Source organism: Macrotis lagotis, chromosome 4 (assembly GCF_037893015.1).
Source record: "Macrotis lagotis isolate mMagLag1 chromosome 4, bilby.v1.9.chrom.fasta, whole genome shotgun sequence".
Classification (NCBI taxonomy): domain Eukaryota; kingdom Metazoa; phylum Chordata; class Mammalia; order Peramelemorphia; family Peramelidae; genus Macrotis; species Macrotis lagotis.
The window spans coordinates 89,204,889-89,230,542 of NC_133661.1; the positions used below are offsets into that span (position 1 = coordinate 89,204,889).

Sequence of the window (25,654 nt, forward strand, 5' to 3'; positions counted from 1 at the left end):
TGTCTGAGTTCAAAACACAAGCAAAATGATATTTCCAAATGTTGGTTAGTTTTCAATATCAAAATGTTTCACTTTTGAATCTCTCAGAGACTATTATTCTAACATACTGAACAATGCCCTAAGCTTTTGTGGAATAGAAGAAAAATGAAAAACCACAGAATACTATGAAGAATCACAAATTAAATAATCAAATTGTATGGGGAGAAATGTAAGCTGCTGAGAGAGGAAATGCAAAAAAAAAACCACCCAAAACTTTTTATGACCACTATAGTTGTTAAGTTCAAATTCAAAGATTTCTGATTAAAATTGACAATAGAGAAGAAAAGAATGTATCATATAGCAAGTTTCTACTTCATTTTATCAAAAAATTATATGAAACTGGTTAAGAAAGTTATGCCAAACTAAATTAATTTACACTGATCCATAAAAGGAACAACATTAACAGTGCATAACCTCTTTCAGCAAGAACTAACAAAGTTTCTCATGATAAATTTATGAATGAGAAACAAAAATGTTGCTTAGACAAAAGTACAGCCCTCAGTTAATTGAAAAGCTCTGCCCAAGCCTGGAAAGACTTGCATGAACTGATTCTGAGTGAAATGAGCAGAACCAGAAGAATATTGTACATATTAATATCTACACTGTGAAGATTAACTATGATGGACTTGCTCTTCTCAGTAATACAATGATCAAAAGACAATTCTAAAGGAGTGATGGAAAATACCATCCACATCTAGAGAAGGAATTAGAGTTTGAGAGAACAGAGCACACTTTTTTTTCAATTATTAAAATTTGCTTTATATTTTATTATTTTTCCCCTTTCGTGTGTTTTCTTTTGTTCTGATTCTTCTTTTACAACATGATTAATATGGAAGTGTGTTTAACATATGTATAACCTATAGTAGATTACTCGATGCCAAGAGGATGGGACAGAAAAGAACAGGAGGAAGGAAAAATGTAGAACTCAAACCTTTACAAAAAAATCAATGTTGAAAACTCTCTTTGTATGTAGGTGGAAAAACAGGAAGGAAAGGAGGAAGAGGACAAGGAAGCAGGTAGAAGAGTTATGTCTAAAGAATATGAATTTCAACCCAAAAGGAAAATCTCTAGTGTTCTAGTCATTGGGACACTATCCCTTTTAATATTTTTAATCAATGATTTGGACAAAGACATAGGAGGAATATTTACTAAACCTTCAAAAGACAAAATGCTGTGGAAAGCAAACTTCCAGAAAGCAGGGATTGTTGTTGTTTCTTTTTATATCTCCAATACCTAGCAGGAGGCTGAATATGGTAAGCACTTAAAAAAAAACAACCATGCAATGAAAGACCAGAAAAGGTAGGATACAGACTGAAACAAAATAAAACTTAAAATAAAAAAATAAAGTTGTTAAATACTTGAATTCAAGAAGTCAAGAGCATAAACACAATTAAGGGAACTTATCAGCAGTTCACATAAAAAAAATCACAGTTTTAGCTAAATGCAGTAAGAGTCAAAAGGGTGATATGGTTGCCTGCAAATCTTAGGCTACGCAGATTTTCTTACAGGAAATAAAGAGTTCAAAATAAGAAAAGTAATCATTGACTGTACTTCTGAATCAATTCAAAACCATATGGCATATTACAGTAAGTACTAGATACCAAATGTTAAGATGGACATTGAGAACAAAAAAAACGTATCAGCATGAGGCAGGAAGGTCTGGAGATCAGGTTGAAAGAAGCTGAAGCATTTGAAGATATTTAGTCTGAAAAACAAATGACTGTCGAGAAGATTACCTAATATTGGGTCTTTAGATCAGATAATCTTTAGGGATCTGTGAAAAAAAAATCTTCCTAGTTGTGTTTATTTAGTGACACCTTTTTGAAGGAATAAAAAGTAGAAGAAGAAATTGTGAAAGAAAGACATTTTTAAAAGGAGACCTAGAAGGCCTGGGATGCACCACTCTATAAGTCTACCACTACCTATATAAGTGACTGATGTGTGAACAAATCATAACAGTTTTATAAGATCTCACTAGGAATTTAGATCAGGTCTGAAAAACAATACCATCTAAAAGACAGTCTTAAATAATTATCCTTGTGTTTAATCATCCTCTCATTCTAAAACAAAATATTAATGCAAAGCAAACAAATGAAAGGAAAACATTCAGTAAAGTACTGAGGACAGAGTATTTGATATGGAATCCAGTAGACTTGACTTTGAATCCCACATCAGACACTTCCCTAGTTTTACATTACAAATTCTAAAATAGCATTTCCTCATCTGAAACAAAGAGAACAAATAATAGCATTTACCTCACAGAATCATTGGCATCAAATGAAATAATACCTGCAAATCTTAAGGTGCCATATAAAAGTTAGCTGTTATTTATTATAGCTATTGGTATAATAACAATATATTTCAATACTTCAGAGATCTGTAATAACAACAGAGAAGGTGCCCCATGCACTATCACATACACAACCTCTCAAATGACTTGATAGGTGTATCTTTTGTGTATTTCTAAAGTCAGAATTTTAAAACTCATTAGCCACACTGGTGAAGAGACTGTGAACCCCCCAAGCCAGGCTGTAGATGACAGACATACACAGTCTATCCCAAGACCCACAATAAAAGTGTTTGCTACTGGGATAAGCACCAGGGCCTGGGCCCCCTTAGCATGGCCTTCCAAAAACTAGGGTCATTATCATGTCACAACATTTGGCAATAAGGAGAATTAATGACATTCACATTTGAAAGTTTTAATGTTTTCTGTAAATTACTTTGAATTACTCTCCTTCAAATTTTACAAACCTGTGGATTATCCATGTACCAGACCAGACTATCTTCTCTGGTATCCAGGATGAAGTACCTCCGCAGAAATTTTCCACTATTTTCATTTTCTTCAATGTCGAGAAAACCACAAATTCGATTCTGACGATCCACATAAGGCATTTCTGAGCTTGAACATTACACTGGAAAAATAAAAAATAGGAATAATTTTTCCCAATAGACGCAGAAACATACTGCAGAAACTATTTGTTTAACACCCTAATGTTCAATGTACAATGGAAACATCAGAATTCTAACATTTGAGTTGTGACAACACCTCCAATTAATTACATTTTCTGTGACATTTGATTATTCAATTCTATGAATTTTTCCCATACTGGAAACTATTAAATAGTTTATGATTCTTTTCAGAGCTAACCAATACAGTCTAAAAGAACTCATCCATACAATCTGTAGCTACATTAGCCTAAATATAACATTAATAGAAAGAATTCTCTGGACAGCTATGTCCAATCCTCAGCCCCTTGCAGCCCTCAAAGCCCATTCATGTACCCTGCATCCAGTAACCAGAAAATGAAGGAAAAGTGAGCATATGAGCCAATGTTGCAACATCACAGACCAGCTTAACCCTTAACTAACCTGTCTTAACTTCTTCATGTAACTAACATTGTGCAGTCTCATAGACTGCCAAGTTTTTTTTTTTTGCTTTTTACAAAAGATATGGCTATAGGAATTAGGATCTTTATTTGAAAATATTATATGACTCATCACAATCTCAATAGATAACTTTATTGTTATTTTTATAGTGCAAAATTAACATAGATTTGCTTTAAAATGAATATATTATTATATTCATTGTTTTTATTATTATTATACTTTATTACATTATTATATTTCATTATTATTGGTAATATGGGCTACATTGTAATCATAAATAAATATTAAATTCCACATGCAGTTCTTGACAAGTTTTTGTTGGGTGATGCAACCCAGCAGAACTAAAACTTGGACACCCATGTTCTAGACAATGTGGCAGGTGAGACAGAAAGTGGGTTTTGGAGTCACAAAGACCTGAGTTCAAGTCCCTCTTTTTGACATATACTCAATATCTAGCATAAAGCAGACATTAAAATATTTACTGACTGTAGGCCTTGGAGAAGTTTTAGTGCCCTGTGGCAACTCCCTAAAACTATACTTTGAAGAATAGTTTGGCTCACCATACATATGAATTGGTTAGGATTCAAAAAGCTTGTCTCTGCCACTAAATTCTTTTATGACCTTGAGCAAGGTCTAAATGACTTCCTCTGTAATGAGTATTGGACTAAATGGTTTCTCAGGTCCATTTTCTGCACTGAAGCTTATGATGCTATGATTCATGTAATGTCTTAAATATTCTCACGCTTGGGTGCTTCTTATATCACCAAGAAATAGTATGATAGAGTAGAAAGAACACTTAGTGAGGACACAAAACCAAGCTGTGAGACTTTAGGCAAGATATTTAATCCTTCAATGCCTCAGGTAACTCACGAAAAAGATTGTGAGACTGAAAGGTACCCAATGTGCATCGGCAGAAGAAGTTTTCTATAAAATCACAAGTTCAACTTTTTTTAATTATTTAAAAATTATAAGTAAATATATAGGCAAATTGACATTTGACCTTCTATTCAAAATCAGACCTAACCAAAAAAATATGGTCAACAAATTTGCCAAGAACCAGCTGAAATGAAACATCTTTAACAGAATTCACAATGACTTAGAGAATCAAGGAAACAATTTTTTTAGCCCTAATCCAATTAGCCTTTGTCTAATTTATTTGACTTCCAATAAAAGTAATATATAACTAATAGAAATAGTTTCTTACATCAAGAAACTACTAGCAAAAGTGGTCTTGCTAAATGGAAATTGAGAAAAAAAGTCTTTTTTTTGAAGTGAATTATATTTTATGGATAAAATTGAGAGACAAAATGATGTCTCTCAATAAAAGGCACAACTTCCAAAAGAGTAAAAACTATTTCTGACATAACAAAATGCTTTGAATGGCGCTCAAGTCATTCTATTAAAATGTTAACTCTCAGGGACAGCTAGGTGGCTCAGTGGATAGAGCCCTAGCCCTGGAGTCAGGAGAACCTGAGTTCAAATCTGGCCTCAGACACTTAATTACCTAGTTTTGTGACTTTGGGCAAGTCACTTAATCCCACTGCCCTGCCAAAAAAAAATCTTAATAAAAAAGTAAACTGTCCAAGGTCAAACCAAAATTACTTCTCTATATTGTAAACATGTCTTGTAAATTATGGATGATTTACCATTAATACTTTAGGATCAGCCTGCCCAAAATATGGCCTCCAGTTGTGATTTTATTCAGCTGCTTGTGGGTTTACTAAATGCTTTAATAAACTAAGCTGAGCTACCACAGAGCTCTCACTAAAATGCTAAATCAAAATATATATTGCCTATTGTTTCAATAAAAATTTTTAAAAGTAAAATGAAGCTTGTAATAGTCCTACAGTGAGATTGCAAAGTTATTAGGAACTATCACAAAAGACTGACCAGTTCTGAGAGCAGGAAAGAAATCTTAATAGGCAAAAATTAGAACAATCAAAAAAGTCCAAAACCTTTGAGTGGTCTTTGCCCTAAACACTATTTCTCTTGCCAAATGGAGTCTGATATTCCAAGGGCATACATACTCCAAAGCACCCAAGACACTTTGGACACTAATTATATAGATAACAGATCGGAAAGAGACAAGTAGCTTTTTTACTGACTTCATATAAAATCTTTGTGGAATAATTTACCCATGGAAAAGTTTCTATTCTAAAATGTAACTGCCAAACATTTATTATAAAATTAAATTATACATGATTTCTAACTCACTAGCACAAACTAATAGCATAGCAATTCTACAACAACTACAAAAGTTTCGAAGCAGAACAGAGCCAGAGGAAATCCACAAACACACTGACTGGGTCAATTAACAATCCGCATTTATTAAGCTCTTACTGGGTATCATTCACAATGTTAAGCACTGGGAAGATACAAAAAAAAAAGGTAAAAGACATCCCTGTTCCCAGAAAATACAGTATAATGGGAGAAACTGAAACCAACTTTGTACAAACAAGACAAAGAGACAGACATATAAAGATCAATATTGAAGTGCTGACCTTTGAAAGTCTCCTCATAGAAGATGGCTTTTCAGCAGGAACTTGAAAGAAGTCAGTAAAGATGAGAGATGGAGACAAAGATGAAAAGAGAGAGAATTCCAGAAAGAGATGACAGCAAGAAAAAAATGCAGGGAGTTGCGAAATGCAGTGTCCAGCACAAAGAAAAGGAAGGAAGCAGGTACCATTGGATCACAGAGGACATGGAGAAGAAGACGGGAAAAGTAGGAAGGGGCCAAGCTGAGGAGAGATCTTACAAAAATAAAATTGAGAAGACTTGACAATAGAACCAATGAGATAAAAAGCAGAGTCAAGGATAATACCTAGGGTGACTGAGAAGATCATGGTTCCCTGGACAGTAATAGGAAAGACAGGAAGAGGGGAGGACAAGAGCAGAGGAAGATGAGCTCCATTTTGGATATCTGCCCTTGTCTATAGGCAGGTGACACAGGATATAGAGTTTGAAAGAGAAGAGGGAGAGGAGAGGGTCCAGGGCAGAGCCTTGAGGGGCATCTATTGTTATGATGAAGATCCAACAAGTGAGAGTGAGAAGCAGTCCTACCCATAAAAGGAGAATCAGGATAGGGCAGTGTCACAGAAACCTAAAGAGAGCGTGATCAACAATCAAAGGCTATAGTGAGGCTTAGAAGGATAACTTGAGAAAAAGATCATTAGATTTGGCTATTAAGGGTTAACTTTGGGGAAAGTCATTTCAGCTGAATGAAGAGGCACAAAGCCAGGAGTTTAAACACCAAAAGAAGAAAACCACAGGAAGACAACTCATTCGGATAGATTGAACAAGCAAAAATTTTTTGAGACTGGGGGAAGACACCGGAATGTTTGTAGACTGTATATAAGTCTATAGAGAGGACCAGTATAAATTTATACAATCTTATCTCAACTGGGTTCTCAATGGTACAAAATGATCCCTTTTTCCTTCACTTCTTGATTTTATTGAACTTCCCAGAGCAATCTCTTCTTCCTCCTTCTTTAGCAGAGGAGCTCGTTAAATATTTCACTGAAAAAAAAAAAAATCGACCATCTATCCTGTTCCCTCTCCTCAATACCATACTTAAATCAACTCCACACCATACTCCAATTCTTCTTTGTTCTACTTTCAGATAAAGGAGCAATCTATCATCTTGTCAATACTACCCCACCCCCAACTTTGCCCTTTATCTAGGCTATTCCTGGGAACTCCACTTCAATCATCATTCTCTGCTTATACAGTCAATGTTTTCTTATCCACTGACTTCTTTGCAATGCTACTTGCAAACATGACCAGCTCTTTCTCAAACTTAAAATCTTCACTTGACCCCAGCATCCTCTTCAAGCCATCAACCTCTTTCTTTTTTCACAGTCAAATTCTTAGAAAGAACTGTCTATACTCATTGCTTTCACTTTCTCTTCTCCAACTCATTTCTCAACCCTTTGTCATCTGGATTCCCCCACACCCACGACACTCAATTGAAATTGCTCCTTTTTAGGTCACAGCAATGATTCTTTCATTGCAAAATCTAAGACCTTTTCTCTGTCCTCCTCCAGTTTTCCTAACACTGCTTTGTCATGGTTATCTTGCTACCTAATCAGCCTAATTGTTTTACATCTTCACTACACAATCACTAGACCTTAGATATAGAACTGAAGAAGTCAAATCTCCTTATCTTGCCCTCCTTGAGTTCATCATCCATGTCACTCCCTATACATTGAGTATATACCAAGTTTCTCACTTTCCCCTTTTTCTCTACACTTTCTTTCCTTGTGATCTCATCTGTTCTCTTAATTTGACCCAAAACTTCCTATTCATTCCTCAGCTTCTTCTTGAACCTTAATTCCATATCTCCAAAAGGCTATTACACAGGAATCTCAAACTCAACAAAGTCTAAACCTAAATATATTCCCCTGAACTTATTCCTTCTCTCTTAACTTCCCTATTTCTGTCCAAGGTATCACCATTGTTCCAGTCAACCAGGTTTAAAACCTAGAAGCATCATCAACTCTTTCTTCTCATTCATCAATTCTTCCTCTTTAATAGTGCTCTCCAGTGAACTTTGGGGGGGACAATGTATGCTTAATGTTTTAATACAATACAGTACTAGTATCAAAGGGCAACATATTCTTTCTACAAAAACAAGTATTCCACTGAAAAAAGTGAACTAAATGAACAAAACTCTTCCATGATGATGCTGTCATTTCTCACCCTCACCCTTTTAAAATGATAAATGTGGAAGGGGATGTAGGAAAACTGGGACACTGATGACCAGTTGGTGAAATTGTGAATTGATCCAACCATTCTGGAGGGTAATTTGGAACTATGCCCAAAGGATAATAAAACTGTTCATACTTTTTGATTCAGCAATATCACTACTAGAACTGTTTCCCAAAGAAATGGGGAAAAAAAAAAAAGGTGGCATGGGACAGAAACACCTCTTTGTAGCTCTTTTTTGTGGTGGCAAAAAATTGGAAATTGAGGGAATGCCATCAATTGGAGAATGGGTAAACAAATTGTGGTAGATAATTGTAATGGAATATTAATGTGTTATAAGAATTAACAAGAAGGATGATTTCAGAAAAACCCAGAAAACTTTTACTGTTACAAAGCAACTGAGCAGGACCAGGAGAATACTGTACATAGTAAGAGCAATATTATATGATGATCCACTGAGAATGACAACTATTTTTAGCACTACAATGGTCCAAGATAATTCCAAGAGATTCAAGATAAAAAATGGTATCCACCTACAGTGAAAAAAAAATTGATGAGTCTGAATGCAGATCAAAGCACACTATTTTTCACTTTCCCCCCCACTGTTTTTCTTTTGATCATTGTCTTCTTTTACAACTTGACTAATATGGAGAGATGTTCTACATGATTGTACATATATGACCAATATAAAATTGCTTACTGACTTAGAAAGAGGAGCAGTGAGGGAGAAACTTAAGAATTCATTATTTAAAAAAAATGAATGTTAAAAATTGTCTTGGGGCAGTTAGTTGGGCAGTGGATAGAGCACTGGCCTTGGAGTCAGGAGTAGGAGAGTTCAAATTTGGCCTCAGGCACTTACTAATTACCTAGCTGTGTGGCCTTGGGCAAGCCACTTAACCCCATTTGCCTTGCAAAAATCTAAAAATAAATAAATGAATTAATGAATATATGAATGAATGAACAAATAAATACATAAATAAATTATCTTGACTGCTTAAAGATCTTTCTTGGTTTACTTCCTAGTTATATGCTAGGTTCTACATAGATGAGATTGCTGGATGTAATCCTGATAGTCACATTTCACCTTTTATAACTTATTCTAAATCCTAATCATTCCCTAAGCATATTAAAAAAAAATTAACCCTGTATTTTTCCAGTGTTTAAAAATCAGATGATCACTTTTCAAAAAACCTAACCAGGATGATCATTGAAACATTTTTTTATGCAAAGAAAAACCAAAAAATTCAACCAGAGCAACTCTGAAAATAGTTGAATTTATTCTATATCTTAAAAGCAAATTGTACATAAACATTTTCATGGAAAATCCTCTTTTCTATTTATGCATATCAAAATATTCATTTTATTTGGTGTTTCAGTTCAGAATTTTTTAAAACTTCTTTAAAAAAGAAAAATAAATTAGGTGTAGGCCTTGCAAATAAGATTTCAAAAATACAAAATAAATAATCTCTACAGTCTTTTTCAACTCTAAATTCTATGGTTCAATGCCTACTCAAATATTTTGCCTGTCTATCTTCTCTACAACTGAAAAAAATGATACAAATATTAAGTACATAAAATCTGTATTTACTATATCCCTAACCTGTTTTTATTAAAAGTCAAATACCTATTTATGTGTCAGCCTTGAAAACAGTAGGTTATCAATAAAGATTTGCTAAATATTATGAATCTTGAATAAATATAAAATTATAAGAAACTAACAATAAATTTTAGCCCCATCTCAATTTTTCTTTAAATACAGACACTAAAAAATAATAAACAGTCAGTAGTCTCAATTTCTGGCCAAAAAGTCTTCTTGAACCAAAGCAGAAGCTCAGCCCCAAGAGATCTACTCAGTTAAAACTTGAAATTTGCACCAAACCAAATGATGATTAAAAGAAAAATCCAATAAGCTTCTAAAGTGACTTCTATCCCCAAACTACAGCCAGAACCCAGTGGGCAATAGGAAAGAGGAGACACCAGGGCAAGCAAACAAGTTCATCCTCTCAGTGAGACCAGCAACTGGTGAGAGCCAGTGGACTGACTACAGAACTCTGTCTGGAAGTTGCTTTGGGTGGAGCCCCCCACCCTACAGAGCTCCAAATGGTCAGAAAGCCCCAGCATGGGGACCTTGGAACCTCTTAGGAGCAGCAGTAGTCACAGTAACACTGCTGCAGTAGCACTCAGAGCAGGAGGCTCCAAGGTCCCTAATTCTCTGTACTGGAACATCACAGAGATTCAGAACTTTGAACCTCAAAGTTCCATGGGGGATCCCAGGAGGTGGAGGTCAGTGCAGGGACCTAAGGGACCTCAAAGAGGGAGAATTTGTGAATCACTTAAGTTCCTAAAAATCATAATTTGGGGGGGGGGTGAGGAACATGGACACTTGTATTTCAAGAAATTGTAAACAAAAACTGCCTTGATAACTAAAAGCTAAATGAAGATAGAATCCTTTGATCAAATCCATTTTAAAAGAACCCAAACAGGGGAAAAAAGGTCCCCAAACCCTTTACTCTCAACTCCCCATATCCAACCATTACCAAGTTCTACAGATAATAGTACTAATTCTTTAATATCTCCCTTCTCTCCTGACACTGCCATCATATCTATTGCATAACCTTTTGGTGGGTCTTCTGCCTCAAATCTCCCCCACATTACTGTTCATCATCCACTCAACTATCAAACTGATCTTCCTAAAGCAGAGCTCACATCTCCCTCTTCAAAAATCTTCAATGCCTCCTTATTATCTCCATGATCAAATATAAAAAGCTCCTTGGCTTCTCCCCTGACCCCCCTCTCCTCCCTTTCTGGTCCTCTCCCTAGGCCCTAGACTCCAGTCACACAACCTACCTACTACATCTCACCCAAAGGGTCTCTACAGATGCTTGTAGTCTCATCTGCTTGGGACCATCTTCCTTCTCATCTCTTCCAAGTCCCAGCTAAAGTCACTTTAGGCCAAAAGCCTTTCCCAGACTCCTTAATCTTATGACACAGTGGATAAGAGATCTCAGTGTGAAATCAGGGAGGTCCAAGTTCAAATCCAGCCCCTAGACTGCCTGCCTCAGTTTCCTCATCTATAAAATGGAGATAATATTAGCTCCTATCTCCAAGGTTGTTGTGAGGATCAAAAGAGAAAAATAACTGAAAGGCACTTAGTCCAGCACCTGACTCAGAGCAGGCACCTGATTAATGTTAGCTGTTGCAGTTGTTTTATTTCTAAGATAATCTCCTTCGTAGCCCTATGGATCTTCCCTTCTACTGGAGCCCTAGAGAACACAGGGCTTGCAGAGGTGGGACTATATAAATGCTTGTGGATTGTCCTAAATCAAAGGTCTTACCCTTTACCAAAATAAGGTCAAAATGGATACAGGATTTAGACAGAAAAAGTGATACCATAGATAAATTAATAGACCAAAAAAAAAAAAAATACTCTCATCTGATCTATGGAAAAGGGATGACCAAACAAAAGTTAGAGTATATAATAAACTGCAAAATGAATGATTTTAACCATGTTAAATTAAAAAGTTTTGGCACTAATAAAATCAATGCTGCCAAAATTAGAAAAGCAGAAAGCTGAGAAACAATCTTCACAACTAGAAGTTCTGATAAAGGTCTCATTTCTAAAATATATGGAGAATTGCATCAAATTTTAAGATCACAGGTCATTCCCCAATTGATAAATGGTCAATGGTTATGAATAATTTTCAAATGAAGAAATTAAAACTGCATATATATATAAAATCATAAGAAAAAATGCTCCAAATCACTATTGATTAGAGAAATGCAAATCAAAACAACAATGAAGTATCATCTCACACCTATGAGATTAACCTGGATGAGAAAAAGGGAAGATGATCAATGTTGGAGAAGTTGTGGGAGGATTGGGACATTGATGCTTTGCTGGTGGACAGATCCAGCCTTTCTGGAGAACAATATGGAACTATACAGAAAGAGCAATAAAACTGTTCATACCCTTGACCCAGCAATTCCAATTCTAGGACTATATCCAGAAGAAACTGAAAAAATTGGAAAAGTCCCTCATGTTCCAAAATATTTGTAGCAACTCTTTTTGTAGTGACAAAGAACTGGAAATTGAGGGGACGCCCATCAATTGGGAAATGGTTAAACAAGTTATGGTACACAAGTACTATGGAATATTATTGTTCTATAAGTAACCATAAATGGTTGGACTCCAGAGAAGCATGGAATGACTTATGGGATCTGATGCTGAGCAAAAGGAGTAGTCAAGAGAACAATATATACATCAACAACCTTATGAGATGAAGAAATTTAACAGAAGCAGATCCTCTTGATAGTCCAGAGAGCTAAGACAACTGCTTTAGACTGGTTATGGACTACCCAACCAGAGGAAGAAAAACAAAACACACAGGAAAAAAAAACACCCGTACCTAATCTGAAGAACACTTTATAAAAATTCTCTTATGCATCTCTTTCCCTTAATCCTAATTCCTCATGCCAAAAATTACTAATTTGTCAATGTTTAACAAAATATGTATGTAAAATGCTAACCTGACTACTCCCTACTGAGGGGAGGGAGTGGGAAGGAAGAGTGGAGGGAAATTTTGTAACTTGGAAATATGCATGTGTAACTGGATGAAAATTTAAAAAAAAATAATTTTTTAAAAATTAAAAAAATCAAAGGTCTTGATTAATCTGAGACCATCAACCTGGAATCAGACTCAATCAATGGGTCAGTAAGCCACCTGAAGAAGAGCCTCCTGGGGTTGGGCCTGGCACAAGGGACCAGGCAAAAGACAAGGCCTGCCCAGGGGAAAGGGACAATCTAATCAATAACAGGATCAGGAAGCTGCCACTAAAAGAGGAGCTCTTGGAATGCAGCATTCCAAAAGAGAAAAGAGAGAGGTTTACAACAAGAATTTGTCCAGAAAAGTTAAGTATAATCCTGGGGGGGGGGGGGGACATAAGCTTTAATGAAATACAGAATTTAATAAACATTTTTTGATGAAAAGATCATCCATCACTGAATAGGAAGGAATACTGACAGAAGCAGTTGAATCAGGAGAAATCTAGAAAAGTACTTTTATTTTTGAGCCCTATGATGGTGCTAAGACCTGAATAGAGCAGGAAGAAAAAAAATGTCGATTGAGAACCCTTAAGGTCTCCAAAGGATACAAAGGGGGAGCTAATTTGAAAAGAAAAGAAAAGAAAAGAAAAGAAAAGAAAAGAAAAGAAAAGAAAAGAAAAGAAAAGAAAAGAAAAGGAAAGGAAAGGAAAGACAAAACTCAGAGGTCCTGGGAGTGGAGTTTTTTATTCTGAGGCCTCTAAAAGGGGAAGGAGGAAGAAGAGGATGAACACCTCAGTTCCCTTTAAACCCGGCAGGTGAGAAGAGTAAACAAATGTGGAGGGAGGATTGAAGAAGCTCATTCTTATCTAAAAGAGACAGAGGAAGATTTAACCCAGATACACTCAGTAGGTGATAAAAAAAACTCTTCAAACTGGGCAAGAGAGGGAGGGAATAATCACAAACTTCCTGATCCCAAAGAAGGGATTAAAGAAAAGCAAAGAATTAGAATCTAAGAAATACCCATCAATTAGCAAAACCTCAACAAAGTAGAATATGATGTCATTAATGACAAAAAAGACATTTTAAAAATCAGAGTGAAGTAAGGAGAACAATCGATCTAACAATCTATCAACTATAAAGAAAGATACTATGAAGTAAAACAACTTTGAAAAAATGTAAAGACCAACCTCTTCTCTAGGGGACTATCAAAAAGCATGTTACCTAGCTCCTGACAGAAGGTTGGAAACAACAGGCTGAGATGAATATTTTTGGGCATGATCATGGGAGGATTCATTTTGCTTTGTTTATATGTTATAAAAATTTATTTGCCTTTTAAAATTTCTCTCAGTTTTTAATGGAGAGAGACAAACAGACAGACAGACATGGCATTTACTCTAGGGCAGGTAATTTGCTAAGTCAGGCAATGAAAATAAAAGCTAAAAAGACAGACTATGTGTGCCCTTAAGGACTGACATTCCAACACCTCAATCACCACACAGAGAACAAGAGACTTCTGAACTCAGGTCCCCAGACTTCAAATCCAACACTCTTTCCACTGCACCCATCATTTTTCAAATTTTGAATTAACTATGGCAGTAATTTTACTGCAATAACTATCAGTTCTATCAGAACTATCAGTTCACAAACTCCAAAGAACACGATATATCACAAAATTATAGCTACTTTTCTATTGAAGTATCAAGATTCACTTCCCTCTCTACTCAGGGAATCAGTTTTAAAGTCCACTCAGATCAAGCAGGACAAGACAAACATTCCAGAAAAGATTAAAAAAAAAAAAAAAGGAAATTCAGTGGATAAGAGCCTCCAGTCCTAGAATTAGGAGGATCTAAATTCAAACCATGCCTCAGATACTTCACAGGAGCAAGTCACTTAAGCCCATTTACCACACCAAAAAAAGAAAAAACTTACCCTAAAGACTTTCCCTTCAGACAATTAAAACAAGTAAGAAAATCACTATTATTCAGTTTACTAGATTGTAAACTCTGAGTAAAGGAAAAGTGACTTTTTTTTGGTTCTGTATAACACAAGAATATGGGGGCACATTAACATTAATTTCACTAACAATGGGTTTTTTTGATCAAAGACATATATATATACATTTCCAAGTCCAAGGGGTTCAAAACCTTGAGCCTCATATTTCACTTACTTTTTTTTTTCTTTCTCTACATATAATCACGAAGTCTTAATGATTTTAACTTTATACTTCTCCAATTTTCCCTTCCTCTAAAACTGCCTACCAGTCAAGTACAACCTGGATTTCTAACACCCTGTTAGAGAATATAGCTTTTTAAAACACTGCTTTCATTTCCAGTTTAAAGGAATGTTAGAGCTAGAAGGACCCACAGCAATCTAGTCCAATCGCCTCATTTTACAGAGAAGGAAACTGAAGCTTGAAAAGAGAAAGAAATTTGCATATGCAACATAACAGCAAATTAAAGACAGCTGTCACTATCCTGTTCAAGCTAATACAACAGCTATCTACATTGGACCAAGTTTAAATCCTTTTAAGTAGCATTTATATTACTCCACATTGTGATCTCTCATTTTCTATGCAAGTTTGTTTCCCTCTACCCAGCACAGTTAAATTACACACATACTCAAATGCATTAAGGTCAATCTCTCTGTACTATTCCATAATCAAGAGGTGGTATGATAGAATGGGGAAAGCAAAAGGCTGGTATTGGGAGGCTTGGCACTGAGACTACCATTTGCCAGCTGTAAGTTACACAAGTCATTTTAGTTCTCTGGTTCTGCTGGATCATGTGAGAAATGAGGGGGAAGGACCAGATGATCTAGATTTTAGAAGGTTTCGATTTCCTCCCTCTCCCCAATAGTAAATGCTTTGCCCTCCAAGGTTACCTGATATTTTCCTTGTATGTATTTGGTAAATGAGTATTTATGTACATGTTGTCTCCTACATTTGAATGAATATAAATTCCTAAGACAGGTTCTATTTGACTTCTGTCTCAGTATTTAGCAAGAATAAAAGCTCAAGAGCTTTTATTGTTTCCTTAAAATAGGGTTAAATAACTTTGCTATCATTCCTTATCATTATATATTAAAAAAAAAAACATACAACTTAAGACTAGTATCTGGCTACTTCTGCAGTACCCTTCACTTGAAATGTTTCATTCTTCTTAAGGAAACCTCCATTTCTGCCCACGAAATTAAACTCATCCTTTAATGTTCAAAGGTCACCTCTCTCTCTCTTATGAATGTCCCTTTGTATACATTACTCTTTACTGCCAGGGTATTCCTCCTTGTAATACATTAGGTATTCATCTTATTTCCCCTACTAACCTCCTTGAGGACAAAGACTTTATCTTCCTCATATTTCTATCCATCAAGGGTATGATGGAATCCTGATTCTTAATACAGGTATATCACGTCTCATCTACTTTTTATAACCAAAAGCCTAAAAAAAAAGCTGTCTTCTCTACTACCTCCAAGGTCACCTCCCATCCTCTTATTAACACCACAAGTCTAATAGGGGTTTTTCCAAGTTTTCATTTTTCTCAATTTCTCATGGCTCCTGTAGATTCAACTAAGATCACTATGAGAGGATTCTCAAATCAACGTACCTAGTTCTCATCTCTCTAACTCTCCACCTTGCTCTCCCATAGGTATCTCAAATTCAAAAATATCTAAAACTAAACTCATCTTCAGTGACTTCCTATTGTCTTTAGGATAAGATACAAACCCCTAGTTTGGCAATGAAAGACCTTCACAATCTGGTTTAATCTTTTGAGACACTCCACACACTTTCCCCCCCACTCTATGGCTCACAACCATGTTCTATTCTATCTAAACTAGATTTCATGCTCTTTTAAATGTTCTTTTGCTATACCATGCTAAGTCAACAAGCAAATTTTAGGGAGCTCCCACTTTCTATTCAACTCTCCAAGGAAGACTATAAGAAAACACAGGCCTCCAAGAGAACATAATAATTAGGGGCAGCGAAGTGATGCAATGGATAGAGCACCAGCCCTGGAGTCAGGAGTACCTGAGTTCAAATCTAGCCTCAGACACTTAATAATTACCTAGCTGTGTGACCTTGGGCAAGCCACTTAACCCCATTGCCTTGCAAAATAAAAAAAAGCATGATTAAAAACATAATAATTGTAAGAGGATTTGCCATCTTTGATAAATGGATACTCAGAGTGAAATCACAATTATGACTACTCAGAAGTGGAAAGCAGTCTACCTCTCAAGCAAACTCATATCCAAAACAGAACTGATTTTCTTTCATCCAAAATCCATCCCCTATTTTTCCTGTTTCTATCAAAGGCACCATTCCTTATCAACTTCAACTCCTCCCCATTTGTCATATCCCCTCAGCTGTCAAGCCCTCCCATCCTACCTCCACATCTCTCAGACCTCTCCCCTTTTCTTCAGTCCTATGCCCCCTGCCGCACTTTATGGTTCAGGTCCTTATCAAATCCATGCTCTCCTCCCTCACTAATCCATCCTCTTCAAGATTGGCCACTGCTTCTGGGATCCAATATCTTTCCAAATTCATTACACAACACTCTCCCTTAGCCTGGGGTCCTTTCATCTCTCACTTCCATGACTTTGCAATAAACTGCTCCTTATGACTGGAAGGTATGCCACAGCTTCCCCACAAGAGGTCTTTTCTAAGCCTCCTGCCCTCCCTCACTTGATCTTTACTTTGTAGAAATTTTGTCCCTCCTTATGTGTATGCTATTTGCCCAGGGAGAATATAAGTTTCTCTAAGAGCAGAGGAAAACAAAAAGTGCATGCTCATGTGAAAGAAAGATTCTGAAGAACCTGAATGGTCTAGGAGTGATAAAGAGGAGAGAGGAGTGAGAACACAGCCAGGATATAATTCCCAGAAAGAGAAAAAAGGAGATGACTATTAGGTTTCACAATCTACAGAGTGGCCCATCATATCAAGCTTATGGTCCAGAAAATTTACTTCCTTGGAAAAAGGAGGGGTGGCTAGGTGGCGCAGTGGATAAAGCACCAACCTTGGAGTCAGGAGTACCTGGGTTCAAATCAGGTCTCAGACATTTAATAATTACCTAGCTGTGTGGCCTTGGGCAAGCCACTTAACCCCATTTGCCTTGCAAAAAGAAAACCTAAATAAAAAAAGTAAAGGGGGGAAAAAAAACACATGAATCATGAATGGCTCCCAGAGCGCAAAAGCACTGGGACCTCACATGGTTAAGTCAAATGCATATAATGAATTACATTATAAAAAAGGAAAAAACTGTTTTACACATCCTTGTTATGTAAAGAGTTGGCTCTTCATCCAATCTTTGCTATTTTGCCCACAATAATTTGTTATTGTTCAGTCATTTTGGTCATGTCTGACTCGGGAGTGGCTTGTCATTTCCTTCTCTAGCTCATTTTACAAATGAGGAAACGGAGGCAAACAGGATTAAGTGACTTGCTTAGGGTAGCACAGCTAATAAGTGTCTGAGGCCACATTTGAACTCAAGATTTTCCTGACTCCAAGTTCAATGCCCTATTAACCTTTATTTTTTTTTTAGGTTTTTGCAAGGCAAATGGGGTTAAGTGGCTTGCCCAAGGCCACACAGCTAGATAATTATTAAGTGTCTGAGACCAGATTTGAACCCAGGTACTCCTGACTCCAAGGCCGGTGCTTTATCCACTGTGCCACCTAGCCGCCCCTGCCCTATAACCTTTATATCACCTAGCTGAGTAATTTGGAGACTCTTAAATGCTAAGTAATCAATAATAAAGGCGCTACATATAATAAACATGTATTTATAAAAGAGGCCTAAACAAATACTTCAACTCTACATTAAAATACAGTGTTGCCCAATGTTTCCAGTATCAAAGTGAGGCATTGGGTATAAAATATTACACGTGGGAAGGGCTCCAAAACTTGAAAGCTAACCCACTGTCACTCTAAGCTCTTGGGCCATCCAACTAGATCACAGACAGTCCTTCATGACCAAAATCTTGCCAAAGGGAGCAAACCCTAATCCAACTGAGAAGGAGGGATCCTTTTCTGAAGGAGCAGGGTTATTACAAATCCATTCAATTAAACTTCCACTCAGTCAAGAAGTTTGTTCACTATTTTGTTTTTTTTTTAAAAAAAGCTCTTATTTACTGACATCAATAATCATATGTGATTCCTGATATTCAAACCAAAGGATAAAAGATCCTCAGAACCTTAATTACACGCCCTGGGTTCAAACCTGATTTTTGACATGTCTGTGACCTTAAACAAAGAAAGTCTTAAACTCTCTGGGTCTCAGTTTCCTCAACTTTAAAATAATAGGGTTGGTTTAGATAATCTCCATGATCCTCTTCCATCTCAACATCCATGAGATCCCACAATTCTAAGTATCCTTCACAATCACAGTGACGGTACAAAAATGATCAGGAGTTCCTTCAGCTAAACCTTTATACAAGTAAACAGCAAAATCTGAGAATAGAAAGCAAATTAATTAAATAAAAATGACAAAAACTGCACAGAAAGAGCTCACCCATCCAAAACTGTTAAGTGATAACCTCATTTATATGGAATATAGTTCAGAAACAAGGATTAATCAAAAAAGTATTTAAGCAGCAAATACCAAAGTCCTTAAGCTAAAGCTCATGTGCTTTTACACTTAGAAGATAACCTGAGAGAGTATTTGTAGCTTTAAAAACAACTAGAGCTGAACAGGCAGCAGCATGTGACAGACAAAGCAGTAGAGTCCTAAATCCCAGAACTGACAGGCAGGCACTGGCTGTGTGACCATGTGCAAGTCACAGAAGCTTTCTGAGCTCTGGTTTCTGTAAAATGGAAATTGATACTGATTACACCTTCCATTCCAACTGATAGAAGTGAGGTGAGAAAGTCCTTTGTAAACTACAAAGCATAAATTGTAGTGAAGTTATTGCTACTGGTTTTCATTTCCTAAATCTACCACAGATTAAAAGTAGCCAAAGAGATTGGGAATATAGAAACTGCTATTGGCAATGAAGAAGTAACTGAAAAAATGGAAGAAGAGAATATTCTAAAAATGTAACTCCCAAAATGATAACATCCTAGGACCATTAAGCCCAGGAGCAAAGGGTCCTTCTAGACCTCAATAAGTTGAAAGATATATTAAGAGTATAATACCTGCAATTCATTATAATGACCTTGAGAATCAAAAGAAAAACTCAATAGATCGATTAAAATGAGAAAGGAAAGTCTAACATTTGAAAAATATCTACGTTCATGGTGATTAAAAGTAAAGGCTCTGTGTTTTTCTATCACAAAAGTTCAACTATTAAAATTAAATATGTCCAAAGTTTTAAAGTATTAAAAATGTTAATTTCACATTTATTTAAAACTATTGAAATTTCCCAAAACTTTGTGGCTTTCTTCACATTCAACAAACGTTCCAAACCAAAGAAAGCTTATACTATATTATTTCCTAACTGTGGGTCAAGGATTGTGGGTTATGGAATTACTGCATGGGACAGCTCATTAAATAACTCAGCATAATAATTAAGCAAACATTCCTTATATAGACTCTTTCACGCATATAAAATATTTTTTTAAAGCAAGCAAATGCTGTTTCAATGAATTAAATACTAATTTGATTTTAAAAGATTCACTCAATTCACAATAGCTTTATTGTCATAATATGTTTTCTCAAAGTACACTAACAGGATAACTATCATATAGGGAGCCATCAATTTTTTTTAGATTAAAAATAGAATTCATATTTGGTAAAGTAACTTTTTAAATCAAAGCAACTCTGAACTAAACAAAAGACTTCCTAAAGGGCCTGTTTGCAAAAGAAAATAGGCTTATATACTTCCTTCTAGAAGTTAAACACCGATATATTCTATATCAACTGCAACTTTAAGGGAGGAAAGAATACTTTGGGTTAAGACAGTTTTAAAAAAAAGTTTCCTTCCTCTCATTAGAGTAACAGATTCCTGTTGGCTCTAACTAACTCCAACAGGAAGGTCTTATTTTTCAAAGAATATATCCCATTCATATTTTTATGTTTCTAAAAATAATTAAGCATCACATATATGTATATCAAAGCTTCTAGAAGCTTTGGGGATAATGGCAAAATTATTTATCTGGAAAGAGTTAGTAATATTACTGCCTATCAAGAACTTACTAATGGAACTATTTGGGGTATATACAGCATTACAAATAAACTAAACCTAATTCCCTAGATAAATAGTATTTTCATTATTCTAACCACTATTTTCATATTCAACTTTATGTACTTCTAAATGTTATGGAATTAAAACTAAAGGAAAATAAAAACATAATATGTATACCTAAATACAAATAAGCTGGAGTAATTATTTATTTTATCTAGGAAATAAAGCTCAATTAAAAAAATGGGGAAATTCAGAAATATATTTTAAAATTAGGATTATCAACAATTTCATACTCCACTATGTGATCAATTCCTTGTAAAAACTTCAAAAAGACTGACTATACCAAATGCTGTAGTTGATACTATACAATAGAGACCATGGTGACTAACATACAATAGTTGCTATATTCCAAACACTGCATTTCTTCAGCCCTTTTAAATGAGAATTGAGACAACAGCAAGTACAAGGATTTATTTAGTTCCAAATAATGCATTCCAAGGTTAAAGTCTCTCACATTATGCTAAAAACTAAACCTATCATAATTTGTATTGCCATTCAGTATCACAAAGTAGCATAAGGTCAAAATACTGGGAATTAGCAGTATTTGACTAGTTGTCAGATTTATGATATGGCACTTTTTAAAGAGACTGAACAAAAGTAGCTCGGCTCTTAAAAGATTAAAAGAATATTTTACAATTCTTAATTAGCATTTTTAAATGTTTAGTTTGTTCCTAAGAACTTTCAAATGGTTTAAAATTGTGTTCAAAAGTAAGTTTTATAAGCAACTACCTTTACAAAAAAAAAAAATACAACATCCTTAAACTCTTCTAAAAAAGTCCTTCCGGATTATGAGCTCATGGGAGTTTCCTAACAATTGTACCGCTATCCTGTTTTACTGTCTTTCTTACTCTGGTTGATAAACTATGGCATAAGAAAAAAAATCCAGTCATAACCTGCTAAAATATATATATATATATATATATATATATACACACACACACACACATAATTTATATATATATATATATATATATATCCTCGATTTTTAGTATCCCAATGTCACTAAAAATGGACTAATCTGTTATTTCACTTTTCTCTGAAATAGAAATGAAAATAATAAATAGAAAATAAATATAATTTGGAATATTCAATTCTTTAATTTTGGAAATGTATTTTATAAGTATGTGTATAAATATTCATTTCAATACATTAAGGAACAACCTGGTCCAATATATACTGCCTACCAATAATTGGTTAATGAAGCTATTTGGGGTGCATTCAGCATTAAAAAAGAACTAAACTTTCAGCATTGAAAATTCTGTTAAAATAGGTGACATTTTAAAGTTGAAATTTATTAATTTCATTCTCTGTACTTTTATCTCCAGCACACAGCGTAGTGCCTGGCCCCTCATATATGAGTGTTTAATAAAATGTTAGTTGGATGATAGTATTCCAAAAGTGAACGTCACTAAAATTAATTAAGCAAGTTAGAAAGTAAAGGAGAGCTCTGACTATATTTGGAGAAACCATCTCAGCTGAATGCAATCATTCTTGCTATTAATGCATTAGTCTTGATCAAGTTTGAAAACAATGCTTAAATTCCAGTATTATTTAAGATGTCTTTTTGCAAACACACTCAGTTTGGAACAGACTTAAGAATGAAAAGATAAAATTCTTCAAGTTAATTTGTTTTTCTCTTAATGGCATAATGTTTATTTGAGGCTTATGATGGATTTCAATATAATTATGTACAACAGAAAAAGTATGCAAAAATTTGAATTTAAGGACCACAGATTAAAGCCAGAAGGAATCTTGGGAGAGTTGGGGAGTCAAGCAGTCAACCTCCTCCCCTCACATTCATGAATCTGGTAATAGAGTATCACTGGATTGAATAAATTATCCAAAGGTTACACCTAAGTTTCTAAATGTTAAGAGATTTAAGTTCAGGTCCTCTGACCCCAAATCAATCTAGTAGACCAAACAAAAAGTGACTGACTGAGTAGTTTCAAGGTTTAAGGCAACTGTACAAATGCCACAGTATGTCATTTATTGCAAACACTGGACACCTACAAAAACTTTTATAACCAAAAAATCCCAATTTTGAACGGTCATTTTGCAAAATCATGTACAAAAGGCACCTTGTTAACAAAGATAAATGGAGAGAAAAGAAAGCATGATCACACATCCACTCACATAACACAAACAAAGGCAGTATACTTCCAAAAGAGCAAAAGTAATGGGTAGAGAGGGGAAAAAAGACCCAAAAAGGTTAAACAATTTTCCTTCCTTAAGGTTTCTTTTTCTATTCTGCTGTCAAAAATTGATTACTCCAATAATCAATCAACAATCAATATAACCAACACTTATATGCTATGGGTTTTGCCACAAATAACAAAAATAATACTTTAGACACAACCATTCTGAATAAGGTCCCTTTCACTGTCATAATGCCTTTTTTGTCTTGATTTACCTAAGGAGATCAAGAGTCAACCTTAAAAAAAACCACAAACCACTGAGGACGATTCTAGCTCCTCTTCGGTGGAAAGAGCCCTGAATTGAGTCATTCTATTTCTAGCTCTTGGGGAGAGCCTGGCCTTGGCCAAATCACATAACTTTTCTGGACCTCAATTTCTTCATCTGTAAAATGGGTAGGGGCTGAGCTGTAACTATCTTCTGGTATAGATTTTTAATCAGTTAATGAAGAATCAAACCTCAAAACAAAATTTTACCTACATATTTGCTGCCCTCAAATTAAAAAAAAAAAGGTATTTTGTTACCACACACTTAAAGACACAGCTTTTGGAAGAATTCCAACCTATCAGTGAAGGGAGAGAAATTAACAGTTTCCAGTAAGATTCATACACCTAGGGAATCTTCTGTCAATGAAGTAAAGGAGCAGTTTCCATCATACACCCAGGGTGGCTAGGTGGTTCAGTGGATAGAGCACCGGCCCTGGAGTCAGGAGGACCTGAGTTCAAATCCGATCTCAGACACTTAATAATGACCTAGCTGTGGGGCCTTGGGCGAGCCACTTAACCCCATTGCCTTGCAAAAGCCTAAAATAACAATAATAATAATCAAACATTCATACACACAGGAACCCTATCAATGAAATGGGGGGGGGGGGTCTTAACAGAACTTCTAGCAGACTCACACACTAAGAAATCCTCTATCGATGAAACTGAAAAAAAAATTAAGCAAAGCAGCTTCCAGCAGGATTCATACACCTTATCGCTGAAATGAGGGGATGGGGGATGGGGAGGGAAGCGTAATACAAATTCCAGCAGAATTCATACACCTAAGGCCCCTGCAGTCAATGAAGCAGGGGAGGGGGAGAAGCCCAGCTCCAACAGTGCTCACACACCTAGGCACCCCTTTCAATGAAGTAGGGGGAAAAGCTAAATACATTTATCAAATACCTAAAATCTCTCTTATACTGAAGTGGGGGGGGGGGGGAGCTTAATCCAGTCTCTATCAGCATTCAAACACCTTCAATGAAACAGGGGGGAAAAGCTACATGTATTCATCATCTACCTAGAATCTCTCTTACGATGTAGAGGGAAAAAACTTAATATAGTGTGGATGAGCGCTCACCCGCCTAGGCACCCTCTTTCAATGAAACTCGGGAATGCTACATTGTATACATCATATCCCTAGAATCTCTCAGAATGAAGGGGGGAAGCTCAGCCCAGTCTATGGGCACTCACACGCCTAGGAAGCCTCGGTGCGGCGGGACCCGCACGCCCGGGCCGGGGGACACCGGTCCCGCACACCGGAGGAGGGGGGGCACGGGTCCCGCACACCGGAGGAGGGGGGCACGGGTCCCGCACACCGGAGGAGGGGGGCACGGGTCCCGCACACCGGAGGAGGGGGGCACGGGTCCCGCACGCCCGGGCCAGGGGGCACCGGTCCCGCACACCGGGCAGCCGAGGCGCTCGGCACAGCCCCCGACCCCGCGCCCAGGAGCCTCGGGGGGGGCGCACTCCCGCAGCCCACTCGGGGCGCTTCGTGCCCTCGCCCGCCGCCCCCCGCTCTCCCGGGCCGGCCGCGGCCCCTCCACCTGCCCGGCGCCCGGCGGCCGCTCCGCCAAGTTTGTGCTCCGTGCGCGGGCCGCGTCCCGGGCGGGCAGGACCAGGGCCGGGGCCGGGGCAGGGCCGGGGGCCGGGCGGGCAGGGCGGGCAGGGCCGGGGCCGGGCGGGCAGCCGGGGCCGGGCGGGCAGCCGGGGCCGGGCGGGCAGGGCCGGGGCCGGGGCAGGGCCGGGGCCGGGCGGGCAGCCGGGGCCGGGCGGGCAGGGCCGGGGGCCGGGCGGGCAGGGCCGGGGCCGGGGCAGGGCCGGGCGCACTCACCGGGCTCGGGGCCGGCGTCCCTGGGCTGGGCTGGGCGGCGCCGCTCCCCGCGGCCCGCGCTGCTGTCCTGGCCCGGGCCGCCCCGCCGCCGCCGCCGCCGCCTTCACAAACTTTCCGCGCCCCCCGCGCCGCGCGCCCGTTCCGCCCCGCGCCCCTCCCCGCGCCCCCGCCCCTCCCCGGCAGCGTCCACCCGGCGCGGACACGGCGCGGCGGCCCGAGCCCAGGACGCCGCGCAGGCGCGCCGGCCCCCCGCCTCGCCTCCCTGCTTCAGACGGCGGCTGAGATTCCCCAGCCGGTGCCTCCAGCCCGCTCGCTATCCCCCGGGGAGACTACGAGTCCCGGCGTGCATCGCGGCGCCGGGGCGGCGAGTCCCGCGGGCGCGGCCTGTCGGGGCCTGTAGTTCCCCGGCCCGAAAAGGGCGCAGAAGCCTGGGGTCTCCGCCGCGGAGTGGGCGTCGCCCTCCCCACCCCCCCCCCCGGAAGCAGCGTCTCGCGGAAACCCCGCCTGGCCTGTCGGGAT

At 37.8% G+C, this 25,654-nt stretch overlaps 1 protein-coding gene across 4 annotated transcripts in view; it reads right to left on the reverse strand.

Moving 5' to 3' along the window:
* Positions 1-25,230, reverse strand: part of PLEKHA1 (pleckstrin homology domain containing A1) — an 84,884-nt gene extending 59,654 nt beyond the window's left edge. For all 4 annotated transcript variants that reach the window (XM_074233456.1, XM_074233453.1, XM_074233455.1 and 1 more), the window contains exons 1-2: positions 25,136-25,230; positions 2,794-2,954 (exon numbers count right to left, since the gene is read on the reverse strand). In XM_074233456.1, coding sequence (XP_074089557.1) covers positions 2,794-2,927 — 134 coding nt within the window. In that variant the 5' untranslated portion in view covers positions 2,928-2,954; positions 25,136-25,230. The remainder of the gene's footprint in view (positions 1-2,793; positions 2,955-25,135) is intronic.
* Between the last annotated feature and the right edge of the window lie 424 nt (positions 25,231-25,654).